The sequence below is a fragment of the Passer domesticus genome, chromosome 8 (genome assembly GCF_036417665.1).
Source record: "Passer domesticus isolate bPasDom1 chromosome 8, bPasDom1.hap1, whole genome shotgun sequence".
Taxonomy (NCBI): domain Eukaryota; kingdom Metazoa; phylum Chordata; class Aves; order Passeriformes; family Passeridae; genus Passer; species Passer domesticus.
The window spans coordinates 5,870,465-5,885,462 of record NC_087481.1 but is presented as its reverse complement, the minus strand read 5'-3'; the positions used below and the strand labels follow the sequence as shown (position 1 = coordinate 5,885,462).

Genomic DNA, 14,998 nt, shown 5'->3' with positions numbered 1-14,998 from the left:
GCTTCTCCATGGTGCGTGTCCTAAAGCTGCCTGGGAGAAGAAATTTCGGGTCAGCTCGGCTGGCACAATCCTTCCTGGCACAGGGCACAGTGCTGGGAAGGGCTTTGCGTGCCGAGGCTTTGCTGCAGCCAAGGAAAGCTCCTGGCTCAGGGTCACCTTTGCTGCTCAGCCAGAGCCCCGAGTGCCCCAGCAGCAGCAGCAGCAGCAGAGAATGGCAGCATTGCCAGGGGCTGGCACAGGAGGGGGAGATTTTCCCCTGGAGAGAGAGGCTCCTCTTCCAGTTTTTTGCACTCAGGCAGCTGCAGATGCCTCAGCTTTGGCTGCACAGCAGCTGGAAATGCAAGTCCAGGAGCTCTGTGCATGGCCAGCCCCAGCAGGTGACAGCAAGGACAGGGCCCTGGCACAGTGACATTTGCAGGGAGCGCCTTTAGCAAGCGCTGGGGGCTGGGACTGTGTGCAGAAAACACCCTGGGGGTCTCTGCAGCCAGGCGAAAGGAACAAAGTTTCAGTTGTGGCCTGGCCAGGGAGCACCAGAATGGATTGTTTTCCATTGCCGGGTGCTGTAGGAGCCCCAGAGGAGAGCCCAGGGGGCCAAGGAATGGAGCGCGGGGACTGTGCAGGAGCCGGAGCAGCGAGAGAGGCCGGGCTGAAGGTGCGGGGCAGGCACGGGCTGGGAGGGGGCCCAGCCCGGGGGTCCCGCAGAGCCTCCCTGCTCCAGAGCCGCAGCTGCCACAGCGGGGCAGCTGCCGGGATCGCTGTGCCAGGGACGGGCCGCAGCTGGGGCTGCCGAGGGGCTGGGCTGGAGCAGCTTTTTGTCCCGATGCACCGGGGGCATTGCCGCGGGGCTGGGGTCCCTGGGAAGGCGCAGCAGGACAGGGTGGCAGGGGTTGGTTTGTGGGTTTGTTGCTGGGATGTTTTGTTGGCGGCCCCGGGCGGGCTGTGGGAGCCGGGAGCGGCCGGGCGGGCCCTGAGCCGCCCCTCGGGCCGGGAGCCCCGGGCAGAGCTCTGTGCTCGGGGGCCGGGCCGGGCAAAGGCTGAGGGAGAGCGGGGGAAGCGCTGGCACAGAGGCCCCGGGCTCGCCGTGCCCCCCTGGCCACGCAGCCGGGCTCGGGGCCGCCTCGCTCAGAGCCGGCCCCGGCTGCGGGGGTCCCCGGGGCTCCCTGGGCAGGGGGCGGCGGGGGCTGCCCGAGCTCCGTGCCCGGCGCTGGGCGTGGCTGCCGAGGCAGCGGAGGATGCAGGGTCCCCCCGTGCTGGGGCTGGCTCTGCCCGGCCCAGGGGCTGCACTGTCAGCCCAGAGCCACCTGGGGATCGCCCGGGACCGGCAGGGCTGGCAGGGAAACCGGCCCTGGGGGGAGCAGAAACGGGCAATGCCAGAGCTGGGGGTGCTCCAGGAGCCTGGACATGTTGGCAGCATGGACAGGGGGGACCCATGGATACCCCAGGACTCTGAAACAGGGACCCCGGACAGTGCTGACCCCTGGGACGCCTGTGATGCCAAAGTGGTGAGCCCAGAGAAGGGGAACCTGCGGGATTGCCAGGAGCCCCAGCAGCCCAGAGAGGGGGAACACCAATACAAACCTGACCTGCAGCAACCCAGACAGGGGAGTGGCCTCCAGGAGCCAAAAGTGGAGATACCAGAGAGGAGAAACCAAGGTTGGGTGTTTTTGCTGAATCTTGGTCATTTGTACATTTTGGGGGACTGAATCTCGGTGTTTTGGGGTTTACTTGGGCACCAGATTCCCGGTGACTTCCAGAGTGTGCAGGCCGAGGGGCCCAACACTGGGAACTGTAATACCTCAGGGCAAAGGTGACCAGGGTCAGAGAGAGACACCCCTCTGAGGACAATGCTCTCACCATCAGCATTTGCAGGCTCATGTGAATGCAGCAGCCTTCATTGGTATCACCCAGTCCAGCTGCCCTTTTTTCCTTATATGTACTCTCCTAGAATGTTCTCCCCTTTCTTGTCCCCCATTGGTCCCGGTTTACTGCAATGCTCCGCCCCTGTTACCTCATTGGTTCCCCAGTTGGCTGCCCCTCCTCTGCACCACCTGTGCTCAGTTCCCATTGGCCCTTGGCCCTCAGACCCGCCCCTTTCCCCCCTTATCAAACCCTGTGTCCTCAGCCCCATTTTGTTTCTGTGCGTGGACCCTCTGCATTGCAGTAAACTGTGTTCGGAGCTGTGCACACAGACCTGCCTCTGGCCTTGTCCATCAGCAGGTTAAGCAAGCGTGCTCCGGGCTCTGGGAGTGCAGGTTGCTCACAGGGGCTCGTTGTGGATGTGCCACAACAGTGGAGATGGACTTGGGCAGGAGGATCCCCCTAACCCAATGTGCTCATACATTATGTTTCTCCCCAAACCAGGATTTCCCATTCCCAAACCCTGGCCGAATGGAGGGGGTGGCTGTAAGGAAGAGGAAGAAGCCCCGTGACACCGAGACAGGTGAGGCAGAAGTCAGTGCCCCTTTCCCTCTCTCTCCTGCTCCATCTCCCAGCCCAGCATGTAAGAGACATGTAAGACAACCTCGCTGCTAACGCCATCCTGCTGGGGATGCACTGGGGAGATCTCCTTCCCCTTCCCTATTGCACAGAGTCAAATCCCATCCTCTCCTTGTCCTTCCTCCCCCAGAGAAGGAGCTGAGGATGGAGACCAGGGAGGACAAATCCCCACAGCAGAACCTCATGGCAGAGGCTGTTCTGAATGATGCCACAGGGCAGAAACCCAAGGGGGAGGAAAAGCCTCGGAGATCCCACAGGAGGAGGGCTTGCAAAGCCAGCCCAGGGTGCTCTGAGGGGGAAAGACCCACCCTGTGCCAGGAAGGTGGACAGAGCTTCAGGCAGAGCTCAAAGCTGTTCTCCCATGAGCAGCTTCATGATGGGGAGAAGCCCTATAAGTGCTTGGAGTGTGGGAAGAGCTTCAGGCAGAGCTCCCACCTCCTCTGCCACCAGATGATCCACACTGGGGAATGGGCCTACGAGTGTGGGGAATGTGGGAAGGGCTTCAGGTGCAGCTCAGAACTCGTGAGGCACGAACGCATCCACACTGGGGAGAAGCCCTATGAGTGTCCCGAGTGCCAGAAGAGGTTTGCCACCAGCTCCAATCTCCTCCTGCATGAGCAGATTCACACCAAGGAGAAGCCCTTCCGCTGCCCTGACTGCAGGAAGGGCTTCAAGAACAACTCCAACCTCATCAGACACCGGCGCATCCACACCAGGGAGAGGCCCTACAAGTGTCCCCAGTGTGGGAAGAAGTTTCAGACCAGCTCCAATCTCCTCCTGCATGAGCGGATTCACACCGAGGAGAGGCCCTTCTGCTGCCCTGACTGCGGGAAGGGCTTCAAGCACAACTCGACCCTCATCACCCACCGGCGCATCCACACTGGGGAGAGGCCCTACGAGTGTCCCCAGTGTGGGAAGAGCTTCACCCAGAGCTCTCACTTGACCCAACACCGACGGAGGCACCAGTAAGGGAAGCCCTGCAAATGCCGTAGTTGCAGGAAGAGCTTCATGCCCAGTTGCAGCTTCATCCCCCGTTGTAAGACCCATGTTGGGAAGAGCCCTGGTGATCAATGGTCCCTGTGATCCATGCTGGGAAGACACCTGTACCTTTTCCTACCCTTGCCAACGACATGATGTGGGATCAGATAACATGAGGGTCCGGCCATGGCCCTGTCCTTACATTCACTCCCATCTCTAGTCAGTGCTAGGAGCACGAAAGAGACTCCCTGTCTCCCTGAAGAGAAGGGTGTCCTTTCCAGGAGCGAGGATAAACATGGTTGGGTAGAGGCAGTCAGTGGTAATGTAGCTTTTCCTGCAAATCCTTTCTCTTATTCCTTGCTGTTATCGATATTGTTTCTGTTGTTGTTTGTTCTTTGTCTTGTTGCTATTCCCGATAAATTATTCTTATTCCAGCCCGGGATCTTTGCCTTCTGTTCTTTCCATGGGAGGCAGGAGGGCAGTGAGGGCAGCGCGGTTTTAGCGGGAGCAGGAAATTGGGGACCAGAAGTCCTAAACCTCAGCCGGTGGAAACCAAGCCCTGGTGGCCATGGCAACAGCCTTGGGAGCAGGTCCCTGGCTGGGGCTGTGGGAACCTCTTCCCTCTGGTGCCCAGGGACAGGACTGGAGGGAACGGCTGCAGCTGAGTCGGGGCAGGATCAGGTTGGATCTCAGGAAAAGGTTTTTCCCCAGTGGCTGCTGGGGCAGTGCCCAGGCTCCCCAGGGAAGGCTTCCAGCTCCAGGGCTCTCTGAGCTCCAGCAGTATTTGGACAGCACTGCCAGGCCCAGGCTGGCATTGTTGGGGTGTCCTGTGCAGGGCCAGCAGTTGGACTCCAGGATCCTGATGGGTCCCTCCCAGCTCAGCCAGTTCTGTGGATCTGGGATCCCATGACCCATAGCAACAGGGTCCTGGTGATGGTTGCCTGCTAAGGATCAGATTTGTCACAGAAGGCTCTCAGAAGGATTCCATGGGGACTTTCCAAGAGTCTCCAGGCTGTTCAAGAGCTGGAATGTCACAGGCAGAGACAGAGGCTCCATGGACACCTCCCAGGGGTTTCTGGGGATGGTAAAGAGCCCTGTGCTCAGAGACAGTCACAGCCATTCCATGGTGACATCCCAGGGGACCTTGGGCTTCAAAGGCACCCATCTGTCACAGGCACTCACAGGGGGTCCACGGTGACATCCCAGGAGTCCCCAGGCTGCCAAAGAGCCGGGATGTCCCAGACACTCACAGGGGTTCCTGTCATGGGCAAAGTGGGAGCTTCAGGCAAAAGCTTTATTTCTTTTTTGGAGAAACTCCTGCTGCGTCATGAGGTGGAGAAATGCCACCCAAAATCGCACCATGGATCCTCAAACCCCTGCAGAACCCCTAGACTTCCAAAATTCTTTCTATGAGAGGAGACTGGGAGCAGCTGGATCCAATCCCAGCCCCAGACTTTGTCAAAGGTGTAAAAGATTGGAGAGGTAGAATTGAACCTTAATGCAATTTGTCCCACAGGATTAACGATGGAATACCAGATACATTTACATAAATACAGCTCTGATTGGTTGTGATCACGATTAGACAGAATGGCTTATTTACACCACAGAGTAAATTTTTAAAAAAAGAATTATTTATTCCACAGTATGGAAGTAATAACAATTATTAGAATATAGTGCTCTAGGAAGCAGTTTTGATGTCAACAGAGCCTTGCTGGAGTTGTTGGAGCCCATTGCAGGCAGAGCCTCCTGCTCCAGCAGGAACTGCCTTTCCTGTGCCAGGAGCAGGGCAGGTCCCACTGCAGGAAAAGCCCCAGGCCAGCCCCAGCACAGGGAAGGGCTTGGGCACAAGGGCAGAGTGCCGTGCTGGGAGCTGTGCCAGGCAGAGCCTGAGGCACCAAAGGCACCTTGGCAGCAGCAGCTGCTTGCAGGGCATGGCCAGAAGCCTCCCTTGGCAGCCCGGCCTGGTGGCCGGCACTGCAGAGCTGCTGCCTCAGGGCTCATTTCTGCCTGGGCTCTGAAAAGCCACTTCTGCTCCAGGAGCCTGCCTGGGAAGCCATTGGCCCCAGCACCTTGGGCACAAGATATGAATGACAAAACTCTTCATGCCAGCAGAGACAAGGCAGGGGCAGAGGAGAGGGGAGAGCCAGGCCCAGGGGACAGGGCTGCCATGGTGATGGCTGTGAGGTCACTGCCCCTGCAGCAGCCTGGCTGCCCTCAGCAGACATTCTGGCCAGAAGCGTTGTGATGGCACCCAGCACATCAGAGAACCCACACAACAGCAATTCTGTCCTTGGGGATGAGAGGGTTTCACTGGCTCAGGTTGCACAAAGCTCCTGCTCATGGGCAATTCCTGGGATGGGGCATTCACTTATCTGGAAAAGCAGTTGCAGTTTCCTGCCTCTCTCATAACTGTAAAATATTTCCTCTTTCTAACAAATGTAAATCCACCCTCATTCGGTTTAGAGATATTGAGCCTTGTTCTGTCACTGCATGATTTGGGAGAACGTAACTTTGACCACTATTTTTCCATTTTCACACATCTTGGAGAGGACCCAAACATCTCCCAAGATGAGGTTTGGAGGCCTCATCACATAACCAGCAGGGAGAGGCTGATGGCTCTGGGCTCAGTGGTGTGGAGACTGAGGACAGAACAGGAGTAGCCTGGGAGGGATTGAAGGGTGGTTTCAGAGAGGCTGGAGCTTCATATTTAAATGATCCTGAGAAAGAAAATGGCAGCAAGGACAGCTGAGGAGGCCCGAAGTGGACACTAGGAGAAAGGAATATTCCTCCCAGGGCAGGGCTGTGGTGCAACACATCCCTCAGAAGGAGCCTGGAGCAGCCCAAGGCTTTGTGTGGGCAGGCAGAGGCAGGCAGGAGGCAGAGCTGTCAGCAAAGGAAGGGGCCAGCCAGGTGGGGCAGCCGGGGGATGACGACAGCCTGCAGGGACAGAGGCGCAGGGCAGGGACACCGTAGGACAGCCTGGGCTGCACAGGGCACAGGGATGGGCAGCAGCTGCAAGGCCCTGACACAGCCAACTTGGGCAACACTTTGGCCATGGCTGCTGACCCTGGGCCTGAGCCAGGAGGAGGAGACAAGTGACCCTTGCAGGCCTGGAGCCTCATTGCCTCCTTGTCCCTGCTCAGCAGCCTGGCAGGGGCCAACCCATGGTGCTGCCCTTGGCATTGCACATCCCCACATGCCAGTGCCCATCCGGGGAAGAGCCCTGAGCAAGGAGGGAGGGACAGGATGTGCCTGGCCAGGGGCTGGGGCTCAGGCCTTGGCCCTTTGCATTCCTGAAACACATCCAGGTCTGCTCAGCACCAGAGACACCTTTCCCTTCCTTGTCTGAAGCTGTCATCACTGCCTCCATTGTTCTGCTCTAACTGGAACCTGGGGACACTTTCACATGAGTTATGTCCCTCAGTGGACCCCATTTAAACTACAAGAAATGTCTATGTTTCAGCTTAACTTGGAGTTCTTGAGAAGCTTTTTGAGCACACTCTGAGGGACTGAGTCTGATGCAAAGAGCACCAAAGCCCCAGAGGGTCATTAAAGTCCTGGTGCTGTGTCTGTGCTGCTGAGCTGGGCCGGGCTCCTGGCCCAGAGGCAGCTCCTGGCAAGGGCAGCGCTGCAGAGAGACAGCTCTGGCCAGGAGCAGCTCCTGTGCACAGCCCAGCAGGGCTGGGGCACTGCCAGGGCAGCTCAGGGACACCAGCAGGGCACAGCCAGAGCTGACAGGGGCTCAGCACGGGCAGGGGCTGGGGGATGTCCCAGAGGGGGCTGTGTCACAGCGGCACCTCTGTGGCTGTGTCATGGAGGCACAGGGCAGCTGTGATGTCAGCAAGGGGCTGTGTGACAGCACAGAGTGGGCTGGGTGAGGTCACAGGTTGGGCTATGACATCACAGAGTTTGTTGTGTGAGGTCACTGAACAGCTACAGCATCATAGAGGAGACTGTGTGACAACACAGAGCAGGCTGTGACATCATGGCATGGCTGTATGACACCATAGAGGAGACTGAGGTCAAAGTGTGTGCTGTGACATTACATAGTGGCAGCATGACATCACAGAGAGGGTTTTGTGACATCACTGAGGGGGTTGTGACATCACAGAGCTGTCTGTGACATCATGGAGTAGAGTATGAGGCCATAGAGCAGATCCGGACGTAACAGCTGGTGGCTCTGTGACATCAGCGAGTGGGTTGTGACATCACTAGGTGGCTGTGTAACATCATAGAGAAGACTGTGACATCACAGAACAGACTGTGACATCACAAAGCAACTTTCTGACATCACAGAGTCTTCTGGGACATCACAATGCAGCTGCATGACATTCCAGGGTGACATCCCAGAATTGGCTCTGTGACAAAACAAGGGTGCTGTATGACATCCTAGAGTGGGCTGTGACATCACAGGTGGCTGTGTTACATTATAGGGCGCTCTGTGACATCACAGGATGCTGTATGAGATCACAGGTGGCTGTGTGACATCCAAGGGGCTGTGTGACATCACAGGGTGGCTGCTTGTCCCTGCTCAGCAGCCTGGCAGGGGCCACCCCATGGTTCTGCCCTTGGCATTGCACATCCCCACATCCCAGTGCCCATCCCGGGCAGAGCCCTGAGCAATGAGGGAGGGACAGGATGTGCCTGGCCAGGGGCTGGGGCTCAGGCCTTGGCCCTTTGCATTCCTGAAACACATCCAGGTTTATTCAGCACCAGAGACACCTTTGCCTTGTTTGTCCCCAGCAGTCATCTCTGCCTCCAGTGTTCTGCTCTGACTGGAACCTGGGGACACTTTCTCAGTCATGTCCATCAGTGGGACCCATTAAAACTTCAAGAAACTTTGGAGTTTCAATTTAACTTTGAGTTCTGGAGAAGTCTTTGGAAGGCTCTCTGAGGGACTGAGTCTGATGTAAACAACACCCAAGTCCCAAGAGAGTCGTTAAAGTCCTTGTGCTGCGTCTGTGCTGCTAAGCTTTAAAAAAACAGCTCTTCCCAGGACCAGCTCCTCTCCCAGCCCAGCAGGGCTGAGGGCTCTGCCTGCAGGCACTGAGGGGACAGGAGCCAGGCAGAGACAGACTGAAGGCAATCAGGATTGGGAAGACATTGAGTTGAGACTTAACTTGAGGAAAGATCTTCACAGCCCTCCACATGGTGAGTCAGTGGATGCAGGGCAATGTCCCCTGGAGGGATCTCCTGAAGCCAGCACACCCCACAGCCTGGGGGATGTGCCAGGAGAACTCTCCCAATTTCTCTGTGGCAGGGGAGCAGGAGGAGGAGGATGTGCTGCAGAGCGGGGCTGCCGTGGGCACCATCAGAGGGACAGGGCAGGACGGCTCCTGCTGCCAGGGACGGCTGCAGGGGGTGAAGCTGGGGCTGCAGCCAGGGCTGCCAGGGCTGTCTTGCAGAGCAGGTCCTGCAGCCCTCAGGGCTCTTGGCCAGCCCCGGGGATGTGCCACCTGCCAGGGGCAGCTCTCAGCCTGCCTGGCAGCTCCCCATGGACAGGTCAGGGGAGCTGTGGGGGCAAGGAGTGACTCCTGCCAGGGCAGGTCCTGCTGCTGTGGAGAGGCTGCTGTGTGGGCCAGGGCTGCTCAGAGCTCCAGCTCACGCCCAGCTCATTCCTGAGGGGACTTTTCATGAGCTCATTCAGGGCAGGGCTTTCCTGCTTGGTTCTCTGCTTTCCTGAATCTGTGCTCCCACTTTTCCCTGGCTCAGCTTGGTGGCAATGGCAACTCAGCTGTGCAGGGCAGAGCAGGGGCTGAGGCTCTTAAACCATTACCCTGAGTTTTTCTGGGAACCTCAGCCAGTGCCCCCCCTCCCCAGCCTCCAGGCCCATCCAGCATCACCTTTCCATGGTGCCCAGGCTGGGGGAGCTGTTCTTTAATCCCTGCAGCCCTGAGCAGCTGCAGGGCAGAGCTGGCCCAGGGGCTGGGCTGGGCTCTGGCAGCTCTGGCAGGGAAGGAGCCCGGGGCCACAGGAGCAGCTCAGGCTGGGACAGCTCCAGCAGCAGAGCCATGGGCAGGGAGGGAGGGAGGCAGTGCTGAGGGAAGCCCTGCTGCAGGCAGATGTGGCACTGCCAGCCCTGCCCTGCAGGGCAGACACTGCCCTGAGCAGCACAGCTCTCGTGTCCCCTCCCTGCCAGCACAGCCCTCAGCCCGGGGCTCGGGGCCCTCAGTCCCTGCTGGGCTGGCAGCGCAGCCCCAGAGATGAAGGGCATCTCTCCTGCCATGTGCCCATTCCTGCTGACAGGGCCTGAGGGCCACTGCCCTGCCCTGGTGCTGCCTGGCAGGGGCTGGGCAGGGCTGGGCAGGGAAAGGCTTTTCCTCAGGCCCAGCTCTCTCTCTCCTTGCCTTGCCCAGGTTCTCCTGGCATTGCTGAGGGGCTCTCTGGGATGGCAGTTCCAGCTGCAGGGTCAGGCCCAGCCCTTGGGCTCCTCCTGTGCAGGCTGAGCACAGCAATGGGGTGTCCCAGCTCCCTGTGCCCGGGGAGCTCTGGGCAGGGCAGGCTGGCAATGAGCCGACTCTCCTCAGGCAACGCCATGGACATGACCCTTGGTGTGTCCTTGGGATGCCATCCAAGCTGTGAGCTGCCTCCAGGGGACACTGAGGGACAGGAGTGTCCTTGGCCAGAGTGGAGCTGAGACTCTGAGAAAGGCTGAGCCAGTTTGCTCTGCTGTGGGTCCCTCTGCTCCCAGCTGTGTCAGGCTGATTTCCAGGGGAACACAGGGACTGCCCTGGATCTCAGAAATGGCAGCTGGGGACAGATGGAGTGAGAGCAACTCCCCTCACCCTTCACTGAGTCACAGCCACTGCTCTTGCATTGCTCAGTTCTCTCTGATCTCCCAGGGCACAGCAGGAAACCCTCTCAAACTGCCTTTGGCCGTCACCATTCCTTAGCCCTGGGACAGTAGGTGCTGCAGAGCTCCTCTGCCTCAGGAGCAGCTTGGGCTGATGAAATCCAAGCCCAGGACTGGCCCCTGTTCCTGTTCCCATGACCCCACAGCTGCAGAGCAGAGCTGACCCCTCGGTGTCTATGGGCAGAGCCTCTGCTCATCACAGCAACAGGGCGAGATCCCAGCAGAGCTCCAGGCACAGGGCTGAAGGAAGGGCTCTGAGAAAAGGAAAATTGGATGGCACAGAGCAGCAGGGGCAGAGCTGGGAGAAAGGGCTTGGACATTGTTTAGCAAAGTCAGCCCTGACTCGTCACTGTGTCCTCCTTGAACAGGACTGCATGGCCAGCCCCAGCAAATGTCCAACAGCAGCTCCATCAGCCACTTCCTCCTGCTGGCATTGGCAGACACGCGGCAGCTGCAGCTCCTGCACTTCTGCCTCTTGCTGGGCATCTCCCTGGCTGCCCTCCTGGGCAACGGCCTCATCATCAGTGCCGTAGCCTGCGGCCACCACCTGCACACGCCCATGTTCTTCTTCCTGCTCAACCTGGCCCTCAGCGACCTGGGCTCCATCTGCACCACTGTCCCCAAAGCCATGCACAATTCCCTCTGGGACACCAGCAACATCTCCTACAAAGGATGTGCTGCTCAGGTGTTTTTCTTTGCCTTTTTCATGTCAGCAGAATTTGCACTTCTCACAGTGATGTGCTATGACCGCTACGTGTCCATCTGCAAACCCCTGCACTACGGGACCCTCCTGGGCAGCAGAGCTTGTGCCCACATGGCAGCAGCTGCCTGGGCCAGTGGTTTCCTCAATGCTCTGCTGCACACAGCCAACACATTTTCCCTGCCCCTGTGCCATGGCAATGCCCTGGGCCAGTTCTTCTGTGAAATCCCACACATTCTCAAGCTCGCCTGCTCACACTCCAAACTCAGGGAATTTGGGATTACTGTCCTAAGTGCTGTTCTATATTTCGGTTGTTTTGTGTTCATTGTTTTCTCTTGCTTAGACTGCAACCCCTGGTGCGAGGACACGAGGCTTGACTCCATTTTCATCAGAAGGCTGATTTATTATGATATATATTATACTAAAATGCTACATTACAACTATACTACAAAGAACAGAGAGAAAAAGATCAGAAGGCTACAAAGACAAGAATAGAACAAGAATGAATAACAAAAATCCTGTGACTCTCACAGCCTTGGCACAGGTGGCTGTGATTGGTCACTGATTGAAAACAATCCACATGGACCAATGGAAGATTCACCTGTGGCACTCCACAGCAGCAGATAGTTATTGTTTACATTTCTTTCCTGAGGCTCTCAGCTCCTCAGGACAGGAAAAATCCTAGCAGAGGCTTTTTCCCTAAATTATCATGGCAACAGTTTTCTCCTATGTGCAGATCTTCAGGGCTGTGCTGAGGATCCCCTCTGAGCAGGGACGGCACAAAGCCTTTTCCACCTGCCTCCCTCACCTGGCCGTGGCCACCATGTTCCTCAGCACTGGCACATTTGCCTACCTAAAGCCCCCCTCCCTCTCCTCCCCATCCCTGGATCTCTCAGTGTCAGTTCTGTACTCAGTGGTGCCTCCTGCCCTGAACCCCCTCATCTACAGCCTGAGGAACCAGGAGATCAAGGATGCCCTGAGAAAACTGGTGACTGTATCTTCAAAAGCAATAAATTCCCTTTTCTGCTGCATAGCCTTCAGAATGTAACTCTTACAATCTCATCCTTTTCCCCCCTATTTGTCTATTTCTTATTATGGGGACTATTTGTATTGTTGTAATGTTTCTTACAAAATACTGTAGTATTACTATTAGCATTTCTATATTAATATCTACCTTTTTTTTGAAACAGAAAGACTTGCAAGAGGCTTGTTCCTTTGGCATTTAAATAAAAACAAGTGCCTGCCCAGACCTGTCTGTCCAAGGCATTTCCTCAGCCCTTCTCTGGCTCTGCAGGAGCTGTGCCTGTGAGCAGAGGTGGAGGGAAGGGGCTCCCAGCACAGCAGCACGGCCAGGGACAATGGCCCTGCCTCTTTCCACATCTGCTCCTCCCAGCTCCACACTCCCCTTTCCAGCCCTGCTGTGGCTGTAAGGCCGGAGTGCTCTGGCAGCTTGGTCACTGTCCTGCTGCGTGTCCGTGCTGTGCCCTCAGGCAGGGACAGGCCATGGGCACTGCTGGGACACAGCTGGGCTCCAGCACAGCAGCTCCACCAGCAAAGGGCATTTCCTGAGCGCAGGGCAGGAAGGCTTTGCTCTCCTCCAGAGTCACTCTCAGGACTCTCAAGAGGCTCCGTGTGTTCCTTGTTCTCCCAGGGCTCAGAGGGATGAGATCAGAGTCTCACTGGGGCCTTCAGGGGACTCAGGTCTGGGTCAGGTTTTGCTTGTTGATGGCCAGTGCCCATCAGATGCTGAATGGTCTGTACTGAACCTTCCTGGGGCTCTGCAGCTTGTGCCAGGGCTGATGGCAGGGCAAGGTTTGTCTAGAGGGCCTTGGGAGCTGCCAGGAGAACACAGGGGACCTGCAGGGACAGTGTGTGCCAGGGAGCAGCAGGGAGTGGAGCTCACTGGGCACAGGCCTGGCCAGGCTGGGCTCACCCCGAGATCAAGGACTGAATGTCTGCTGTGAGCCAGGAGAGCTCTGCAGCCCAGGGACACAGCAGGCCCAGGGAAAGGAGTCTGGGCACTGCCTCCTCTGATCCTCAGGGAACTCCCCCAGGAGGATCCAGGGCAGCCCCAAGCCCCTCTGGCAGTCCCGGCACAAGGCAGGCACCTCTGAGCCCCCTCCATGCCCCGCAGAGCCTGTGTGGGAGGGGGTGAGTGCAGGGAGCACCATCAGCTGCCTCTGTGTGCCAGGCTGAGCAGCAGAGCCCAGCAGAGGCAGCCCAGGGCCCCGGGCAGCACAGCCCCCGTGCTCTGCAGAGCAGCAGCCCCAGCTCGGGGCTCTGGGCAGCAGGGCAGGGGCTGCAGCAATGGCTGCTGGGGCCAGCACAGACGTGTTCCCCTGGGAAAGGCTCTGGGGGCAGCTGGCATGGGCCAGGAGCAGAGCAGGGGCCTGTGGGTGTGCAGAGGAGCCCTGGCAAGAGGCTGGCCTGTCCCTGGGCCAGCAGGAGCTGCCTGAGGAGCCCCGGGGCCAACTCTGCTGCTGGGCTGGGCAGCGGGGCTGGCCCTGGGGCTGCAGGAGCTGCCCGAGCTGAGCATCTGCTGAGCATTCCAGACCCAGAGTGGCTGTCCCTGACCTCCAGTGCCTGCAGTTCCTGCTGCAGGGCCAGACAGGGCTAGGCTGGGGAAGGGAGAGGAAAACAGTGGGCCCTGCAGTGTCAGAATGATCTCCATGGTTCCATGAGGCCCAAAGTGTCACTCTGCTCCCCTTGGTCACAGGAGGCCTGCAGTGGCACAAGGCACCTTTGGTTCTGTGGGCCTGCAGTGTCTGTTTTGCTGGTGGGCAGGGTCAGAACCAAAGATACAGACACCAAGTTCAGGAATTGTGTGATTTATTGTAATGCAAACTGCAAAGAATCACAAAAGGAGCAGCTCAGCAATGCACCCAATCATCACCACCAAAGATTGCCTGCAGTGATTAAGAAAGATCCAGCACCAGTTCCCCTCACGCTTCAACATCCCCCAGATCCACACAGCAGCTGGGGGAAGCTGTCACAGCCAAGGGCTGCAGAGCCACTCCTGGACACTGGGAATTCCTGCAGGTGCCTCCAGCCACAGGTGAGGCTCCAACCTCGCTGTGAGAGGGCCCAGCTCTGACAGTGCTGAATGAACAAACTGACAGCACTTCTAGTGTGGGAACATCTGGTTTCATCCTCCTCTTGGGTTCCTCCCAAAGCCTGTCCAGGGCCTAAGGAGGAACCAAGGGAGGTGACTTTGATCCTTCAGCCCCAAACAAGGCCAGATGTCAGATTTCATGGCCCTGTCTGGCTTCTAAATACAGAAAGGTCAATACATGTTTCACTAATGAGTGGCTACATCTATCACAGTGCTAATGACCATGCATATTTTATTGATGAGCAAATACAAAGATAACCTTTGGTTGGAAGGTTCATCCAGAGGCCACCTTTGGCTCAGGGCCTGCTGTTCAGGCCTCACTCAGGGCTGTTGTCCAGGCCTTGGCACTTCAGGGACGTGGTTTAGTGCTGGGCTTGGCACTGCTGTGTGACCAGCTCGACTGGGTGAGCTCAGAGGTCTTTACCAACAGAAAGGATGCTGTGATTCCATTATTATATCCACTGCATTCAGCTAGGTCTATTTGAGCAGCATTACTTTGCTCCAAAAGTTCCCTCTTGCTCAACTCCTATGGCCTATGGCTGCAGCTCCTTCAGCTGCTGGTGCTAAGCTGCTCATGCTGAATGAGGCGACTCAGAGAGATGAATACAGTCCATGCAATTCCTTCTGGGACAGAGAGAGGAGAGGGTGTGGAAACAGGAGCATTGTTGGCTGTGGCCTCCTCTTTGCCCTTCATGCCTTTCAGTGCTTTGAACCAGCCAGGAGCTTTCTCCAAGAGTGCAATGGAGCAGCTGCTCCTTGTCCCAGGTCTGGCTCTCTCCAGTCTCTGACCTTGCCTGGTTTTGTCCCTTTTGCTGTGCCCTCTGTTCCCCCAGGGCTCAGTGGCTGCTGCCCAGGACTG

General features: G+C 57.6%; 2 protein-coding genes across 2 annotated transcripts in view; both read left to right on the top strand.

The window, feature by feature from the left end:
• Window positions 1-3,549, top strand: part of LOC135306203 (zinc finger protein 850-like) — a 375,138-nt gene extending 371,589 nt beyond the window's left edge. Inside the window, 1 exon segment of the mRNA XM_064429797.1 lies at window positions 2,819-3,549. Coding sequence (XP_064285867.1) covers window positions 2,819-3,465 — 647 coding nt within the window. The 3' untranslated portion in view covers window positions 3,466-3,549.
• Window positions 3,550-11,063: 7,514 nt separating this feature from the next.
• Window positions 11,064-12,075, top strand: LOC135306202 (olfactory receptor 14J1-like). Its single transcript, XM_064429796.1, has 2 exons — window positions 11,064-11,364; window positions 11,747-12,075. The coding sequence occupies exons 1-2, from the start codon at window positions 11,064-11,066 to the stop codon at window positions 12,073-12,075; spliced, it is 630 nt and encodes a 209-aa protein (XP_064285866.1).
• The last annotated feature ends 2,923 nt before the right edge of the window (window positions 12,076-14,998 follow it).

Bases quoted from the DNA above. Each gene is read 5' to 3' on its own strand.
- LOC135306202 (XM_064429796.1), top strand. From the start codon at position 11,064: ATGTGCTATGACCGCTACGTGTCCATCTGCAAACCCCTGCACTACGGG. The intron at 11,365-11,746 runs GCTTAGACTGCA...TCATGGCAACAG, and splicing joins TGTGTTCATTGTTTTCTCTT to TTTTCTCCTATGTGCAGATC.